The following is a 17,832-nucleotide window of genomic DNA, read 5'->3' on the forward strand; positions in this document are numbered from 1 at the left end:
TGTTTATATTTTGCTTGTTTCCTGCATACTAGAATACTCAGTTTTGCATGTTTTACTTCTTAGTTATTTCCAGTTATTGTAACTGCCTTCATTTGTATAAATAGATTGCTAGAAATGGGTTAAGTTATGTGTTTTGTTCCTAATTTTAGCCTAAAGTTTATCTTTACCATTAAATGCAATATACAATCATACCTCATATTCTGTAATTCTATGTTATGGCCTTGATAAATACCAGTGTCTTGCAAACTAAAGGTTGAGGTAACCCTGTGCAGAGCAAGAATAATAATGCCATTTTCCCAATATATTTTACCAAATATCTCTGTGTTGCATTTGGTAATTCTTCCTATAGTCTAAACTTATTCATTAGTTATTTTTATGTCTTCTGATCAGACTACAGCCAATAAGATCAAGGCCTCCACTTGAAGTGCTGAAGGTTCCGATGATGGTTAACATACTTTTGCAACACTGTGTTTCGTTATTGTAACGTTTTAGATATGATATGGTTAAAACACTAAAGGACAATGTAATCATAACTTTTATATGCACTCAGAAACCAAAAGGGTCATATGATATGCTCTATTGTTTTATTGGCTTAACAGTGGTAGTCTGAAACCAAACGTGGAGTATCTCTAAGGTATTGCTATTGTTGGAAAATATAGTATTTCTGTCTTCTTCACTAACTTAGTCCTGGTTTAAATACCCTTCACTTTAACCATGTCATATCATAAATTCTCACTATAGTAAATCCTATCACTTTATTTTTTAATCCAGTAGCTAATTTGTATTGAAATTGTAAATTTTTTCCAGCTGATATTTTCGTCTCTTTAACCATGTTATAAAATCATAGAACTAGTAGGAATATATTTTAGAAGTAATTTTTTCAATAATAATAGGCAAAATGTGGATGTATCATAGTGCCACAGCTAATACTGGGGTTCTTGCCTAGCATGCACAGAGTGTTGGGTTCCATCTTCAACTCCACAAAACTAAAAACAAATAAAAACCCTAAGAACAACCAACACTGGCACCCAGTTTTCTTACACATCTGAGATCTCGCAATCCGAGGCTTCCTGGTTTGGACTTCAGGTTACCAGAGAAGATGGGTTGTCTATCAAATACTTTGAAACTAGGAAGAAAAGAATAAGATGGGACTTGTAACATTCCTTGTATTTTCCTAGTCAATAGCTGATATTCAGTGATCCTGAAACTTTGAGCTGACAATAAAAATCCAAATGTTTGAAGAACTACAAAATACGGTTTATCTTAAAGTGAAACTTACTACTCTGCCTCTCTTCTTTTTTGGCTATTTCACTCAGTCTGCTATTTAATCTTTAATTACAGGCCACAAAAGAAGTAATAGAGCGGGAAGCGCCAGGGATGGCCCTGGCAATGCTGATGGGATCGCTCAATGTCACACCTCTGGGCATGCTCTCTAGGTAAGCAAGCCACCCGCCCACTGCAGAGACAGTGAGCCTCCTGACTACACATCAGTACCCCAGGAGAGTTGTCTAAAAACCTTAGACTGAAGACTTAGTAGGTTCATTCCATTTTATCCAGAGTTAAGAATCTTGGTCTCTGTAGCTATGTCTCAAGCAGGTCCTTCTTTTCTTCTTTTTGGTTTTGTTTTTACTTTTGCTAAACTTTTAGGTACTGTTTTATCATTGCTGAATGTCATCAGTCCTAATGCATAAGAGTTGAATTCATTAAAATGGAAAGTTATCCTTTTTGTGATTACTTATAATTACCAATTGATATTTATTAACAGTAACCTGGTGATAGTTTAATACAATGAACCAGCAAAATTTATTAAAATTACTTATCTCATATGTTAGGAACTTTGATTTGAATTTACAAGGAGGCATATTTATGTGCAGTCATAAAAATAATTCAATTTATATTGGTAGTCTCCAGGTAATTTAGTTTATTGCGCCATTAAATCAGTATATTATTATATTAAATTTATATATTTAAAACTGCTTTATTGGCATAGCTGGTGGCATTTATATTTTATATGATGGTTTCTTGGTATTTTAGCAAATCTTAGGTTATAGTTCTATAAATGAGCATAATATATATCATTAAATATAAAACTGCTCATTTAGTCAGGGTCTCTTTTAATGATCTTTGAATAATAAACATTTACTCTTATGGTAGCCAAAAATATACAACCTTGTAAATTTATAACTTTATAATCAGCATAGCCACTTATATACTGTGTGAAATATGACTATAAAAGCTAAGGTACCTATTTAAATGTTATTCAAACTAGCTTTCCACTTATTTAGATTAAGTTTATATTTCATTAGTAGCAGTCATTGGAGTTATACCTATGAATGAATCATCAGTTATTATATTCTCTTTATTGTACATACAGTATTATAATGCTAAATTTACTAGATATAGAGGAAATTGAATATGAGATATTACATATTTATAAAATTCCCTTTTTAAGAATTTCACATGCTTTGATTATATTCTCCCCTCCACCAACTTTTCCCACATCTATGATCCTTCCCTTCCCACCCATCATTGTGTTCTTTTTTTCACCCTTATCACGACCAAGGCACAAACACTCTTATGTGTATGGCCTGCCACTGAAACATAGTAGACTTAACCAGGGGCTACATTATAGAAAAGCAAATATCCCTCTTTCAACAGCTAAGAATTGTCAGTAGCTTCTCATTTTAGGGTGAAATTTCATGCCCAACTCTCCTCTCCACACTTATATTTGGTTTGGCTTGGATTTGCACTGGTCTTATGCATGTTGCCATACTACCTGAGTTCATATGAGGGTATGCCCTGCTGTTTCCAGAAGACATCATTTCCTTTTCTTGTATCTATCTACTGCCATTCATACATTCTCTTCATTCTGTCTATATCAATGATCCCTGAGCAAGCTAACATTCTTCTGTTTCTTACTCTCTGCTTGTTGGTCTTGTGGATCTCTACATTGGTCATCATCTACTGCAAAAAGACATTCTCTGATCAAGTTTGAGAGATATCTTAATTTATGGGTATAATATCATTGGGAGTTGAATATAATGCATGCTTAACAAATGATATTAGTTTCTTACTTAGTATCTATTATTTATCTAGGTATAGGTTCTTGCCCCAATAATGATGCTAGATAGGATTTTGTCTTGGTGATTTGGCCTTAAATGCAAACAGAGAGTGGTTAGTTACTCCCATGATATTGATGGCACTATTGCACAAGTGGGCAGAGTCTTGCCAAGCCAGGCATTATTTGAGCTAATTGGGTTCCCAGCTCAAAAGAATCAATGCTTACTTTTCTCCTCTTGTAGCTTTTATAATATCAACTAGCACTATGAAAGCTATTTTAGTAGGATTGACGCTTCCAGATCTGTGCCAGCTTGATTTCATCGTTTCTGTGACTCAAGCATGTGATATTTTCAGCAGCAAGTGATGGAAGTAACTAGCAACACTGACAATGGTCTGTGATGCTTGGGAGTCTTTGGGACCTCATTGGCCAACAACTCTTAAAAAAAATTGCCCATTCCTGGGACATGAATTTTTATGTTATTCTCTTTTGTCCTGTAGGGTAACTTTTGCCCCATTATAGGGTAGTAGCATCCATATACAAGGAAACTGGGATTATTTTGCTGAGTGTTTTTTTGTGGGGGTGGGGTGGTAGTTTTTTGTTATTGTCATTTTCTTTTTGTTTGTTTTTGCATTTCCATGCCTTTTTTCTATTTCATTGTTTTTATTTTAATTAGTTTATTTTTTTACACTCTATATTTTATTCCACCCCCATCCACCCTCTGACTGTTCCACATGCCATACCTCCTCTCCACCCCCCTGTCTCCACATGGATGTCTCCACCCACACCCACCTGACCTCTAAACTCCCTGGGTCATCCATTCTCTAGAGGGTTAGGTGCATCATCTCTGAATAAACACAGATCCAGCAGTCCTCTACTGTATGTGTGTTGTGGACCTCATATCAACTGGTGTATGCTGCCTGTTTGGTGGTCCAGTGTTTGAGAGATCTTGGGGGTCCAGATTGAGACTGTTGGTCCCCTACAGGATCACCCTTGTCCTCAGCGTCTTTCAGCCTTCCCTAATTCAACAACAGAGGTCAGCTGCTTCTGTCCGTTAGTTGTGTGCAAATATCTGCATCTGACTCTTTCAGCTGTTTGTTTGGTCTTTATTGCTCATGCTCTAAGATCAAGAATTGATCAATGGAACCTCATGAAACTAGAAAGCTTCTGTAAGGCAAAGGACATAGTCAACAAGACAAATAGGCAACAAATTGGGAAAAAAAAAAAACTTCACTAACCCCATATCCAACAGAGGGCTAATATCCAAAATATATAAAGAACTCAAGAAGTTAATCACCAAAAAACCAAACAACCCAATCAAAAAATGGGGTATAGATCTAAACCTAGAATTCCCAACTGAGGAATCTCTAATGGCTGAGAAACACCTAAAGAAATGTTCGAAGTCCTTAGTGATCAGAGAAATGCAAATCAAAACAACCCTGAGATTTCACCTTACACCAATTAGAATAGCTAAGATCAAAACCTCAGATGACAACACACATTGGAGAGGATGTGGAGAAAGAAGAACACTCTTCCATTGCCAATGTGATTGCAAACTGGTACAACCACTCTGGAAAACAATCTGGAGGATCCTCAGAAAATTGGAAATAGATCTACCTGAAGATCCAGCTATACCACTCTTGGGAATATACCCAAAGATGCCCCACCATGCCACAGGGGCATGAGATCCACTATGTTCAAAGCGGATTTATTTATGATAACCAGAAGCTGGAAATAACCTAGATTTCCCATGACAAGAAAATGAATACAGAAAATGAGGTTCATTTACACAATGGAATACTACTCAGCTATTAAGAACAAGGACATCCTGAGTTTTGCAGGCAAATGGATGGAACTAGAAAATATCATCCTGAGTGAGGTAACTCAGACCCAAAAGGACATGCATGGTATGTGCTCACTAATAAGTGGATATTAGCCCAAAAAAAATTACAGAATACACAAGATGCAGTCCACAGAACTCAAAAAGGTCAACAAGCTAAAGCGCTAAAGTGAGGACACCTCAGTCCCACTTTGGAGAGAGAAGAAAGCAATCACAAGTGGGGAGGGAGGGAGGGACCATGCCTTCTTAAGAATGTTTCAATAACAGCCATGATTAGAGTGTTGGTACCTTTCTGATTCTGATCACAGTTACTTGTGTGTTGATTTCTACAAATGGTTTGGTAAATGGCACATGGTGTGTTCAGAGAATTCTACAATGGTTCTTGCTAGCCTCTTCATCTGTAGATGCTGGTCTGTTGCCATTATTTGAGAGTTCTAATTTACAGGAAATCTGGCAAAAGTTTTGGTTGTTTTTTTTTAACCTGTGCCTCCAGACATATCTCCTCATGTCATCTTTATACTGAAGAAATATATTTTTACTGCATATAGAATTCTGTGTTAGATTTTCTCTTTTTTTCATTATATATAAACAAAACAAAACAAAAAACTTTATCCTACCATCTTCTGACTCCATAATTTACAAAGAAATATTAAGCAATTAAATTGTTGTCCCTTATATGTAATGGCTACTTTTCTCTGGCTACTTTGAGGATCTTTCTTTCTTCACTTTTAATTTCCACAATGTGGTGCTGTGCCTGGGTATAGTTTTGTTAAAATTTCCCTTTTGCGTTCACTGAGAGTCTTGAATCTAGAAACTTATTCCTGTCAGATTTGGAAATCTGTTAGCCATGAGTTTTGGGGTTGGTTTCCCTGTAAAAGTTTCAGTCTCATCTCTATTGTAACTCCTGACAGGAAAATCTAATCTGTTAATAATGAATATTCCAAGATAGAGTTTGCTGAAAGGACCCTGATATAGCTGTCTCTTGTGAGACTATGCTGGGGCCTAGCAAACACATAAGTGGATGCTCACAGTCAGCTATTGGATGGATCACAGGGCCCCCAATGGAGGAGCTAGAGAAAGTATCCAAGGAGCTAAAGGGATCTACAACCCTATAGGTGCAACAACATTATGAACTAACCAGTACCCCGGAGCTCTTGACTCTAGCTGCATATGTATCAAAGGATGGCCTAGTTGGCCATCACTGGAAAGAGAGGCCCACTGGACTTGCAAACTTTATATGCCCCAGTACAGGGGAACGCCAGGGCCAAAAAGTGGGAGTGGGTGGATAGGGGAGTGGGGGGGAGGGTATGGGGGACTTTTGGGATAGCACTGGAAATGTAATTGAGGAAAATACCTAATTTTAAAAAATTAAAACTGTAAACCCAGCAATTAAAAAAAGATCTACTTTTTATATGCTATCTCACAATATTTCTATGACATATCTTTATATTAACCAATGTCATCCCCCTCTCAGTTCCATTCTTCCTTTGAACTTATTCAGTGATGCAGTCAAAGGGGAGTCAAGATCAGGTATGGGAGGAGATGGGGGAGATGTACAGAGGATCAGGAAATTGAACAGAGGTGTGTAGCAATGGGGGATGGGGAACTCAGTTAGCCAACAGAAAGTCCCAGATGCCAAGAAAGCAAAAGGCTCCCAGGACACAACTGGGATGATATTAGCTGAAATACCCAGCAAAGGGCAGAGAGAACTTGTAGAGACCATATGCAGATGTTAGACACTGTCCCTGGTTGAAGGATAGGAAGACACACCCTTCTCAAAAATTCTAACCCAGAATTGCTCAAATAAACTTTCAATTCTAAAGCTAAAATTTTATTTCGACTTTATATAAATTTTTCTTTCAATTCTAAAGTTTCCATTTAGGTATATTCATGATATCCTTTTCTTGACTATATTTATTTTACTATTTTATTATGTCATGTGAAGATGCTTGTATTAGCTATGCAAAAATTATTCTTTGACAGTTCCCACATATGGCTCACCTTAGGGTTGGTACCAATGGATTCTCCCTCATAAAAAAAGAACATGTTTTTCTGCTTCTTTCAATGTTGACTAATTTTGAATGGTATTCTCAGCATTTTGAATTTAGTATTTTAATAAAATATTTATCCCAGTTTAAATCTCTGGATAATGTTTATTAGTTTTAACAACCAATGTATTTGAGTATTGATTCCAAATGCCTTTACTGTACTGTGGTAGTCTGAACTAATTGTCCTCTATATTCTTTGCACTTGAGTACTGGATTTCCAGTTGGCACTTTTGAGGGAAGTTTAGAAGATGTGGCCTTGTTGAAGTGTGAGATTGTGGGTGAACTATGAGATTAAAGATTCATACCATTTCCAGTTTGCTCTCTAGGCTTCTTACTTGTGGTTTTAAATGTGAGCTCTCAGCTTCTTGCTCCCACTGTCTGCCTGCCTGCTGTTGGGCTTCCTTATCATGATGATGAGGGTATATGTTCACAGCTCACGGTTGATCCAGGAGTTTTTGCTAGTTCATGCATATTATTAAGCATCCCACTTTCTCCAGCACTCTGTGCTCCAGAAGTTTTTCCATACACTGCAATTTCCAGGGGCCCTCATTTCCACTTAACCTATGTGAAAGAGAAGGATATGACTTAGAGTTAATTCTCTTTGTTTTTATATATTTCTTTACAACTATAACACCTTTCTGGGAAAGCAGCAATAAATGGATAGATAAATAAATAAATAAATAAATAAATAAATAAATAAATAAATAAATAAATAAATAAGGGAAAAGATATTGTTCCCACCTCAGCTTTTCATAGGGAAGCTTTTCTGTTTCCGGGCGAAGCAGAGTGTGGACAGCCTTAATAGCAATGCTTGACCTTGACGTTCTATCCTTAACCTTGGGCAAGTTACAGCATATAATTGGGCAAGTTTAGCACATAACGGCATGTATCTTTCCTAAATTTATACATTTTAAAACTTTTCTAAACTTCGTTAGCAATAGTAAAGCAGTCACTGTGCATAATATACGTTAAAGAATGATTTATTGTAAGGTTATGTTGTTTGTTTTCTTTGTTCTCTTTTTGTTTTGCTTTTTCCAATTCCTGTATCTAATCAATATCTGTATTTACAATCTCTACTTAATTTTGTAGGGGTAGCACCTAGCTACATCATTCTATAGAGCATAGGACTTTTAATCCCAGGGTGGTGGGCTTGTGTTGTTATGTTGGATACCAAATATAGAGGTACTAGCTTGTTCTATGCCTGTTCTAGCTCCTAAATAAAGACAAGAAGATCTTATGTTTATTATAAGATTCAGCACTATAGCTAGATAGATACTCATTGATTCTAACCCTAATCTAACTCAATTAGGTTGCCTACTGCCCAGCCATGTGCCTTATTACTTACAATCTTAGTCTTGCCCTGACTGATCCTGCTTCATCCATCCTCTCATGACAACTGTCATGGTCACTTGCTCATAGCAACTTCTCATGGACAATTTCCCTCTCCCATGTTCGTTTCCTTCTCCTCCTCTCCCCCTCTCCCCCTCCCCTCTTCTCTCTCAATATCTCTCTCTCTCTCTCTTTCCTCTGACCCTCTCTCTCTTCCTCTCTCTCTCTCTTTCTCTCTCTTTCCCACTAGATACCCCCTCTAAGATGAGAACTCCTGCTCTACTTCACCTGCCCAGCTATTGGCTGATTAGCTCTGTATTAACCAATCAGAGGTGATGGAAAATAAAGTTTACACAACATTGAGACAGGAGATGTTTGATAATGCTAATGTCCTGAATGCAACCAGATCTCTGGCACAGTAGTCAGTATCTGGTACAGCGTACACAAGTCCATCCCCCAACTTATATATATCTAAATTGTAAGCAATAGATAATTAATAAAAATATAAGTGCTAGTTCTTCATTTTGCATAGAGATTTACCATTATAATTCTATTTACCGCATCTTCCAATTGTGTTTTAAGTATTTGGTTAATTTTTCAATAACATAAAAATTTCTGTATATTAGCACATATAATAAAATATGAAGTCTTTAGTTAGTTAGTTTTTTTTCCATTTTTTATTAGGTATGTAGCTCATTTACATTTCCAATGCTATACCAAAAGTCCCCCATACCCACCCACCCCCACTCCCCTACCCACCCACTCCCCCTTTTTGGCCCTGTACTGGGGCATATAAAGTTTGCGTGTCCACTGGGCCTCTCTTTCCAGTGATGACCGACTAGGCCATCTTTTGATACATATGCAGTTAGAGTCAAGAGCTCCGGGGTACTGGTTAGTTCATAATGTTGTTCCACCTATAGGGTTGCAGATCCCTTTAGCTCCTTGGGTACTTTCTGTAGCTCCTCCATTGGGAGCCCTGTGATCCATCCATTAGCTGACTGTGAGCATCCACTTCTGTGTTTGCTAGGCCCCGGCATAGTCTCACAAGAGACAGCTACATCTGGGTCCTTTCGATAAAATCTTGCTAGTGTATGCAATGGTGTCAGCGTTTGGATGCTGAATATGGGGTGGATCCCTGGATATGGCAGTCTCTACATGGTCCATCCTTTCATCTCAGCTCCAAACTTTGTCTCTGTAACTCCTTCCATGGGTGTTTTGTTCCCACTTCTAAGGAGGGGCATAGTGTCCACACTTCAGTCTTCATTTTTCTTGAGTTTCATGTGTTTTGGAAATTGTATCTTATATCTTGGGTATCCTAAGTTTTGGGCTAATATCCACTTATCAGTGAGTACATATTGTTTGAGTTCCTTTGTGAATGTGTTACCTCACTCAGGATGATGCCCTCCAGGTCCATCCATTTGGCTAGAAATTTCATAAATTCATTCTTTTTAATAGCTGAGTAGTACTCCATTGGTAAATGTACCACATTTTATGTATCAATTCCTCTGTTGAGGGGCATCTGGGTTCTTTCCAGCTTCTGCCTATTAGAAATAAGGCTGCTATGAACATAGTGGAGCATGTGTCCTTCTTACCAGTTGGGGCATCTTCTGGATATATGCCCAGGAGAGGTATTGCTGGATCCTCCGGTAGTACTATGTCCAATTTTTTGAGGAACCGCCAGACTGATTTCCAGAGTGGTTGTACAAGCCTGCAAACCCACCAACAATGGAGGAGTGTTCCTCTTTCTCCACATCCACGCCAGCATCTACTGTCACCTGAATTTTTTATCTTAGCCATTCTGACTGGTGTGAGGTGGAATCTCAGGGTTGTTTTGATTTGCATTTCCCTGATGATTAAGGATGTTGAACATTTTTTCAGGTGCTTCTCTGCCATTCGGTATTCCTCAGGTGAGAATTCTTTGTTCAGCTCTGAGCCCCATTTTTTAATGGGGTTATTTGATTTTCTGAAGTCCACCTTTTGAGTTCTTTATATATGTTGGATATTAGTCCCCTATCTGATTTAGGATAGGTAAAGATCCTTTCCCAATCTGTTGGTGGTCTTTTTGTCTTATTGACGGTGTCTTTTGCCTTGCAGAAACTTTGGAGTTTCATTAGGTCCCATTTGTCAATTCTCGATCTTACAGCACAAGCCATTGCTGTTCTGTTCAGGATATTTCCCCTGTGCCCATATCTTCAAGGCTTTTCCCCACTTTCTCCTCTATAAGTTTCAGTGTCTCTGGTTTTATGTGAAGTTCCTTGATCCACTTAGATTTGACCTTAGTACAAGGAGATAAGTATGGATCGATTCGCATCCTTCTACATGATAACAACCAGTTGTGCTAGCACCAATTGTTGAAAATGCTGTCTTTCTTCCACTGGATGGTTTTAGCTCCCTTGTCGAAGATCAAGTGACCATAGGTGTGTGGGTTCATTTCTGGGTCTTCAATTCTATTCCATTGGTCTACTTGTCTGTCAGTATACCAGTACCATGCAGTTTTTATCACAATTGCTCTGTAGTACAGCTTTAGGTCAGGCATGGTGATTCCACCAGAGTTTCTTTTATCCTTGAGGAGAGTTTTTGCTATCCTAGGTTTTTTGTTATTCCAGATGAATTTGCAAATTGCTCCTTCTAATTCGTTGAAGAATTGAGTTGGAATTTTGATGGGGATTGCATTGAATCTGTAGATTGCTTTTGGCAAGATAGCCATTTTTACAATGTTGATCCTGCCAATCCATGAGCATGGGAGATCTTTCCATCTTCTGAGATCTTCTTTAATTTCTTTCTTCAGAGACTTGAAGTTTTTATCATACAGATCTTTCACTTTCTTAGTTAGAGTCACGCGAGATATTTTATATTATTTGTGACTATTGAGAAGGGTGTTGTTTCCCTAATTTCTTTCTCAACCTGTTTATTCTTTGTATAGAGAAAGGCCATTGACTTGTTTGAGTTAATCTTATATCCAGCTACTTCACCGAAGCTGTTTATCAGGTTTAGGAGTTCTCTGGTGGAATTTTTAGGGTCACTTATATATACTATCATATCATCTGCAAAAAGTGATATTTTGACTTCCTCTTTTCCAATTTGTATCCCCTTGATCTCCTTTTGTTATCGAATTGCTCTGGCTAATACTTCAAGTACTATGTTAAAAAGGTAGGGAGAAAGTGGGCAGCCTTGTCTAGTCTCTGATTTTAGTGGGATTGCTTCCAGCTTCTCTCCATTTACTTTGATGTTGGCTACTGGTTTGCTGTAGATTGCTTTTATCATGTTTAGGTATGGGCCTTGAATTCCTGATCTTTCCAAAACTTTTATCATGAATGGGTGTTGGATCTTGTCAAATGCTTTTTCTGCATCTAACGAGATGATCATGTGGTTTTTGTCTTTGAGTTTGTTTATATAATGGATTACATTGATGGATTTTCATATATTAAACCATCCCTGCATCCCTGGAATAAAACCTACTTGGTCAGGATGGATGATTGCTTTAATGTGTTCTTGGATTCGGTTAGCGAGAATTTTATTGAGTATTTTTGCATCGATATTCATAAGGGAAATTGGTCTGAAGTTTTCTATCTTTGTTGGATCTTTCTGTGGTTTAGGTATCAGAGTAATGGTGGCTTAATAAAATGAGTTGGGTAGAGTACCTTCTACTTCTATTTTGTGAAATAGTTTGTGCAGAACTGGAATTAGATCTTCTTTGAAGGTCTGATAGAACTCTGCATTAAACCCGTCTGGTCCTGGGCATTTTTTGGCTGGGAGACTATTAATAACTGCTTCTATATCTTTAGGGGATATGTGACTGTTTAGATCGTTAACTTGATCCTGATTTAACTTTGGTACCTGGTATCTGTCCAGAAATTTGTCCATTTCGTCCAGGTTTTCCAGTTTTGTTGAGTATAGCCTTTTGTAGAAGGATCTGATGGTGTTTTGGATTTCTTCAGGATCTGTTGTTATGTGTCCCTTTTCATTTCTGATTTTGTTAATTAGGATTTTGTCCCTGTGCCCTTTAGTGAGTCTAGCTAAGGGTTTATCTATCTTGTTGATTTTCTCAAAGAACCAACTCCTCGTTTGGTTAATTCTTTGAATAGTTCTTCTTGTTTCCACTTGGTTGATTTCACCCCTGAGTTTGATTATTTCCTGCCGTCTACTTCTCTTGGGTGAATTTTCTTCCTTTTTTTCTAGAGCTTTTAGATGTGTTGTCAAGCTGCTAGTATGTGCTCTCTCCCGTTTCTTCTTGGAGGCACTCAGAGCTATGAGTTTCCCTCTTAGAAATGCTTTCATTGTGTCCCATAGGTTTGGGTACGTTGTGGCTTCATTTTCACTAAACTCTAAAAAGTCTTTAATTTCTTTCTTTATTCCTTCCTTGACCAAGGTATCATTGAGAAAAGTGTTGTTCAGTTTCCACGTGAATGTTGGCTTTCCATTATTTATGTTGTTATTGAAGATCAGTCTTAGGCCATGGTGGTCTGATAGGATACATGGGACAATTTCAATATTTTTGTATCTGTTGAGGCCTGTTTTGTGACCAATTATATGGTCAATTTTGGAGAAGGTCCCGTGAGGTGCTGAGAAGAAGGTATATCCTTTTGTTTTAGGATAAAATGTTCTGTAGATATCTGTCAGGTCCATTTGTTTCATAACTTCTGTTAGTTTCACTGTGTCCCTGTTTAGTTTCTGTTTCCACAATCTGTCCATTAATGAAAGTGGTGTGTTGAAGTCTCCCACTATTATTGTGTGAGGTGCAATGTGTGCTTTGAGCTTTACTAAAGTGTCTTTAATGAATGTGGCTGCCCTTGCATTTGGAGCATAGATATTCAGAATTGAGAGTTCCTCTTGGAGGATTTTACCTTTGCTGAGTATGAAGTGTCCCTCCTTGTCTTTTTTGATAACTTTGGGTTGGAAGTCGATTTTATCCGATATTAGAATGGCTACTCCAGCTTGTTTCTTCAGACCATTTGCTTGGAAAATTGTTTTCCAGCCTTTCACTCTGAGGTAGTGTCTGTCTTTTTTTCTGAGATGGGTTTCCTGTAAGCAGCAGAATGTTGGGTCCTGTTTGTGTAGCCAGTCTTAGTCTATGTCTTTTTATTGGGGAATTGAGTCCATTGATATTAAGAGATATTAAGGAAAAGTAATTGTTGCTTCCTTTTTTTGTTGTTGTTAGAGTCGCATTCTGTTCTTGTGGCTGTCTTCTTTTTGGTTTGTTGAGGGATTACTTTCTTGCTTGTTCTAGGGCATGATTTCCATCCTTGTATTGCTTCTTTTCTGTTATTATCCTTTGAAGGGCTGGATTCGTGGAAAGATATTGTGTGAATTTGGTTTTGTCGTGGAATACTTTGGTTTCTCCATCTATGGTAATTGAGAGTTTGGCCGGGTATAGTAGCCTGGACTGGCATTTGTGTTCTCTTAGTGTCTGTATAACATCTGTCCAGGCTCTTCTGGCTTTCATAGTCTCTGGTGAAAAGTGTGGTGTAATTCTGATAGGCCTTCCTTTATATGTTACTTGACCTTTCTCCCTTACTGCTTTTAATATTCTATCTTTTTTAGTGCATTTGTTGTTCTGATTATTATGTGTCAGGAGGAATTTCTTTTCTGGTCCAGTCTATTTGGAGTTCTGTAGGCTTCTTGTATGATCATGGGCATCTCTTTCTTTATGTTTGGGAAGTTTTCTTTTATTAATTTGTTGAAGATATTAGCTGGCCCTTTAAGTTGAAAATCTTCATTCTCATCAATTCCTATTATCCGTAGGTTTGGTCTTCTCATTGTGTCCTGGAATTCCTTGGATGTTTTGAGTTAGGATCCTTTTGCATTTTATATTTTCTTTGACTGTTGTGTCGATGTTCTCTATGGAATCTTCTGCACCTGAGATTATCTCTTCCATTTCTTGTATTCTGTTGCTGATGCTCGAATCTATGGTTCCAGATCTCTTTCCTAGGGTTTCTATCTCCAGCGTTGCCTCGCTTTGAGTTTTCTTTATTGTGTCTACTTCCCTTTTTAGTTCTAGTATGGTTTTGTTCATTTCCATCACCTGTTTGGATGTGTTTTCCTGTTTTTCTTTAAGGACTCCTACCTGTTTGGTTGTGTTTTCCTGATTTTCTTTAAGGGCCTGTAACTCTTTAGCAGTGCTCTCCTGTAATTCTTTAAGTGACTTATGAAAGTCCTTCTTGATGTCCTCTATCATCATCATGAGAAATGTTTTTAAATCTGGGTCTAGATTTTCGGTTGTGTTGGGGTGCCCAGGACCAGGTGGGGTGGGAGTGCTGCGTTCTGATGATGGTGAGTGGTCTTGACTTCTGTTAGTAGGATTCTTACTTTTGCCTTTCGCCATCTGGTAATCTCTGAAGCTAGCTGTTATAGTTGTCTCTGTTAATAGCTTGTTCTTCAGGTGACTCTGTTAGCTTCTATAAGCAGACCTGGGAGGGTAGCACTCTCCTTAGTTTCAGTGGGCAGAGTATTCTCTGCAGGCAAGCTCTCTTCTTGCAGGGAAGGTACCCAAATATCTGGTGTTCGAACCGGACTCCTGGCAGGAGTTGTGTTCCACTCACTAGAGGTCTTAGGATCCCGTGAGGAATCCTATGTGGGCCCTTGCGGGTGCCGTGCGACTCCGCTGGCAAGGTACCCGGGGGCTCGAGTGGAGCGGAAGGGGCTTGTGCCCCAGGTCAGGCCCGGGTAGTCTGCTTCCCTATTTACCGCAGTCTCAGGTTCCGTGCGATTGGATTGGGGCAGACGCTGTGTTCCACTCACCAGAGGTCTTAGGATCCCGTTGGGAATCCTGTGTGGGCCCTTGCAGGTGTCGGGCGACTCAGCTGGCAAGGTAGCCTGGGGCTCGAGTGGAGTGGAAGGGTTTAGTTAGTTTTTAATGACAGCATAAAACTAATATTTTGTCATATCTTTTGTTCTACTACCTGTATTGGGAACTTTGTCTCTAAACTTTAATCTGGTCAGAAACTAAATATAAAACCTCTAACACATACATTCACTGAAGTTTTCAGAAGTTGAAACTGGGCTCTTCCAAAGTCAGTTTCGATTCTCAGCATTCACAAAGTTGCTCACAAACGTCTATAATTCCAAATGCAGGGAGTCTGACCTCTGTGAGCAGCAGGCAAACAAGTGGTGTACACACATACATGAAGGCAAGCTATGCATACTCATAAAAATAAACACAGTGAATGTTTGTGGTGGAGGATACAATTTTTTTCTTTGCTGCCAAAAGTGTTTCATATTAATGCTGACTTAAAATGTGTCTAATGTACCAGGCAGTGGTGGTATGCACCTTTAATCCCAGTACTTGGGGGGCAGAAGAGAGGTGGATCTCTAGAGTTTAAGGCCAAACTGGTCTACAGAGTGAGTTCCAGGACAGCCAGGGCTACACAAAGAAACAAACATAACGTCAAAAGAATAACATCAACTAAACTTAAATCTTTGTATCAGTGAATTAAATTGTGTGATGTTAAAATAGTATGGGTTATTTTAAATTATTTATATTAATAGTACTACTATCTTGAAGAGCTTTAATTTTCCCTTAACAAAAACCAAATATACTTAGATTATAAAAAGATGATAGAAAAAAACCAAAGTTGGCAGACTCTAATGTAACTGTTTAATAACTTTGCAGTTATCAGAGAAAATTTTAATGATATAAGTTATAACTAATTTTGACCAACTACACCATAGAACAGGTTTTAGAAGTCGGCAATAAGGACATACACCTTCATATGAGATTTTTTTTTCTTTCCTGATATTTCAAGACAGGGTTTCTCTGTATAGCCCTGGCTGTTCTGAAACCTGCTCTGTAAACTGGGATGGTCTTGAACTCACAGAGATCCACCTGCCTCTGCTTCCTGAGTGCTGGGATTAAAAGCATGTGTTACCACTTGCAGGCATATTTGGCATTCTATATGCTGCTTGTAAATTTCTGCTTTATATAGTAGAAGTTTCGACATAAACACTGACTTCCAGTGTCACAACTTCCATTGTCTGTTATGCCTTAGAATGTATTAATAAGGACAGTTCCTATGTTTTCTTTAATGTCTTTCTCTTATTACCCTTTTGGAAGCTAGTTGTTTTAGTATTAGGAATTGCACAAGAACCATATGTGCCCTGTTTGAAAATCACCATGCAAATTCAGAGACGACCTGAACAAGCCTTACTTACACCTCAGACTGCTTTTCAATTTAGAAAGTGCCTATAATATATGTTTTAGTTAGCAATCTAGGAGGAAAGAATACTCATATCTTAAGTTACAGGGAACAGCCATACCAGCAATGCTTCTGTCGACAAGTGCTTCTTGGCACCAGCAATGGGGGGGTGGGGGGTTGTGTGTGCAAAGATGGTATGGATGTCTAGGTGGGGCGGTCTCTGGATAGCCTTTCCTTCAGTCTCTGTTCCATTTTTTTTGTGCTTGTCTTTCTTTTGCACAGAAACATTTCTGGGTTAAAATTTTTGAGATGCACGGGTGGTCATCCCTCAAATAGGGACTGGGCCTATTTACTTGAGGTGGTCTCTACAAGTTGTATTTCCCCTTTGTTGGGTATTTCAGCTAAAGTCATCACTATTGGGTCCTGTGAGCCTCTCAGTTCCCTGAAGCCTGGGACTTTCTAGTGGCTAACCCTTGTTCCCCATGCCCCATATCTACGTTTCTACTCAAATTCATGAATATCTGTACTTTTTTATATTAGATATTTTCTTTATTTATATTTCAAATATTATTCCCTTTTCTGGTTTCCCCTCAAAAACCCCCTATCCTCTCCTCCCTCCCCCTGCTCACCAACCCACCCACTCCTGCTTCCTGGTCCAGGTATTCCCCTACAATGGGGCATAGAGCCTTCATAGGACCAAGAGCCTCTCCTCCCATTGATGACAGACAGGGCCATCCTCTGCTACATATGCAGCTGGATCCATGAATCCCATCATATGTACTCTTTGGTTGGTGGTTTAGTCCCTGGGAGCCCTGGGGGTACTGGTTGGTTCATATTGTTGTTCCTCATAGTTGTTCCTCATACTGTTGTTCCTAAAAGATCAGCAAGTGCTATTAACTGCTAAGCCATCTCTCTGGCCTCTTAAAGTTTTAACAGTCATAGAATCACACTATATTAATTAGGGTTTCTACTGCTATGAGAAAAGACCATGACCGAAAACAAGTGGGAAGGAAAGGGTTTATTTCACCCTTAAAACTCTTAAGTCATACTCCATTTCTGAAACAAAAGGCAGGAACACCTAGAGGCAAGAGCTGATGGAGGCCATTGAAGAGTGCCTCTTACAAGCTTGCTTCAAATGGCTTGCTCAGCATGCTTGTTTTATAGAACCCAGGACCTGCCCAGGGATGTGTCCCACTCATAATGGTCTATGTCCTCCCACATCAACCACCAATTAAGAAAATGCAATATAGATTTGCATATAAGAAAATCTTTTTTTGTTTGTTTGTTTTGTTTTTGGAGACAGCATTTCTCTGTGTAGTCCTGGCTGTCCTGGAACTCTCTCTGTAGACCAGGCTGGCCTCGAACTCAGAATTCTGCCTGCCTCTGCCTCCCAAGTGCTGGGATTAAAGGCGTGAGCCACCAGTG

General features: G+C 38.6%; 1 protein-coding gene across 22 annotated transcripts in view; it reads left to right on the forward strand.

Annotated features, from left to right (window-relative positions):
• Positions 1-17,832, forward strand: part of Gphn (gephyrin) — a 467,448-nt gene that overhangs the window by 236,091 nt on the left and 213,525 nt on the right. For all 22 annotated transcript variants that reach the window (XM_006515899.4, XM_017315079.2, XM_006515903.4 and 19 more), the window contains one exon: positions 1,342-1,436. In XM_006515899.4, the coding sequence (XP_006515962.1) occupies positions 1,342-1,436 (95 nt within the window). The remainder of the gene's footprint in view (positions 1-1,341; positions 1,437-17,832) is intronic.

Source organism: Mus musculus, chromosome 12 (assembly GCF_000001635.26).
Source record: "Mus musculus strain C57BL/6J chromosome 12, GRCm38.p6 C57BL/6J".
NCBI classification, from domain to species: domain Eukaryota; kingdom Metazoa; phylum Chordata; class Mammalia; order Rodentia; family Muridae; genus Mus; species Mus musculus.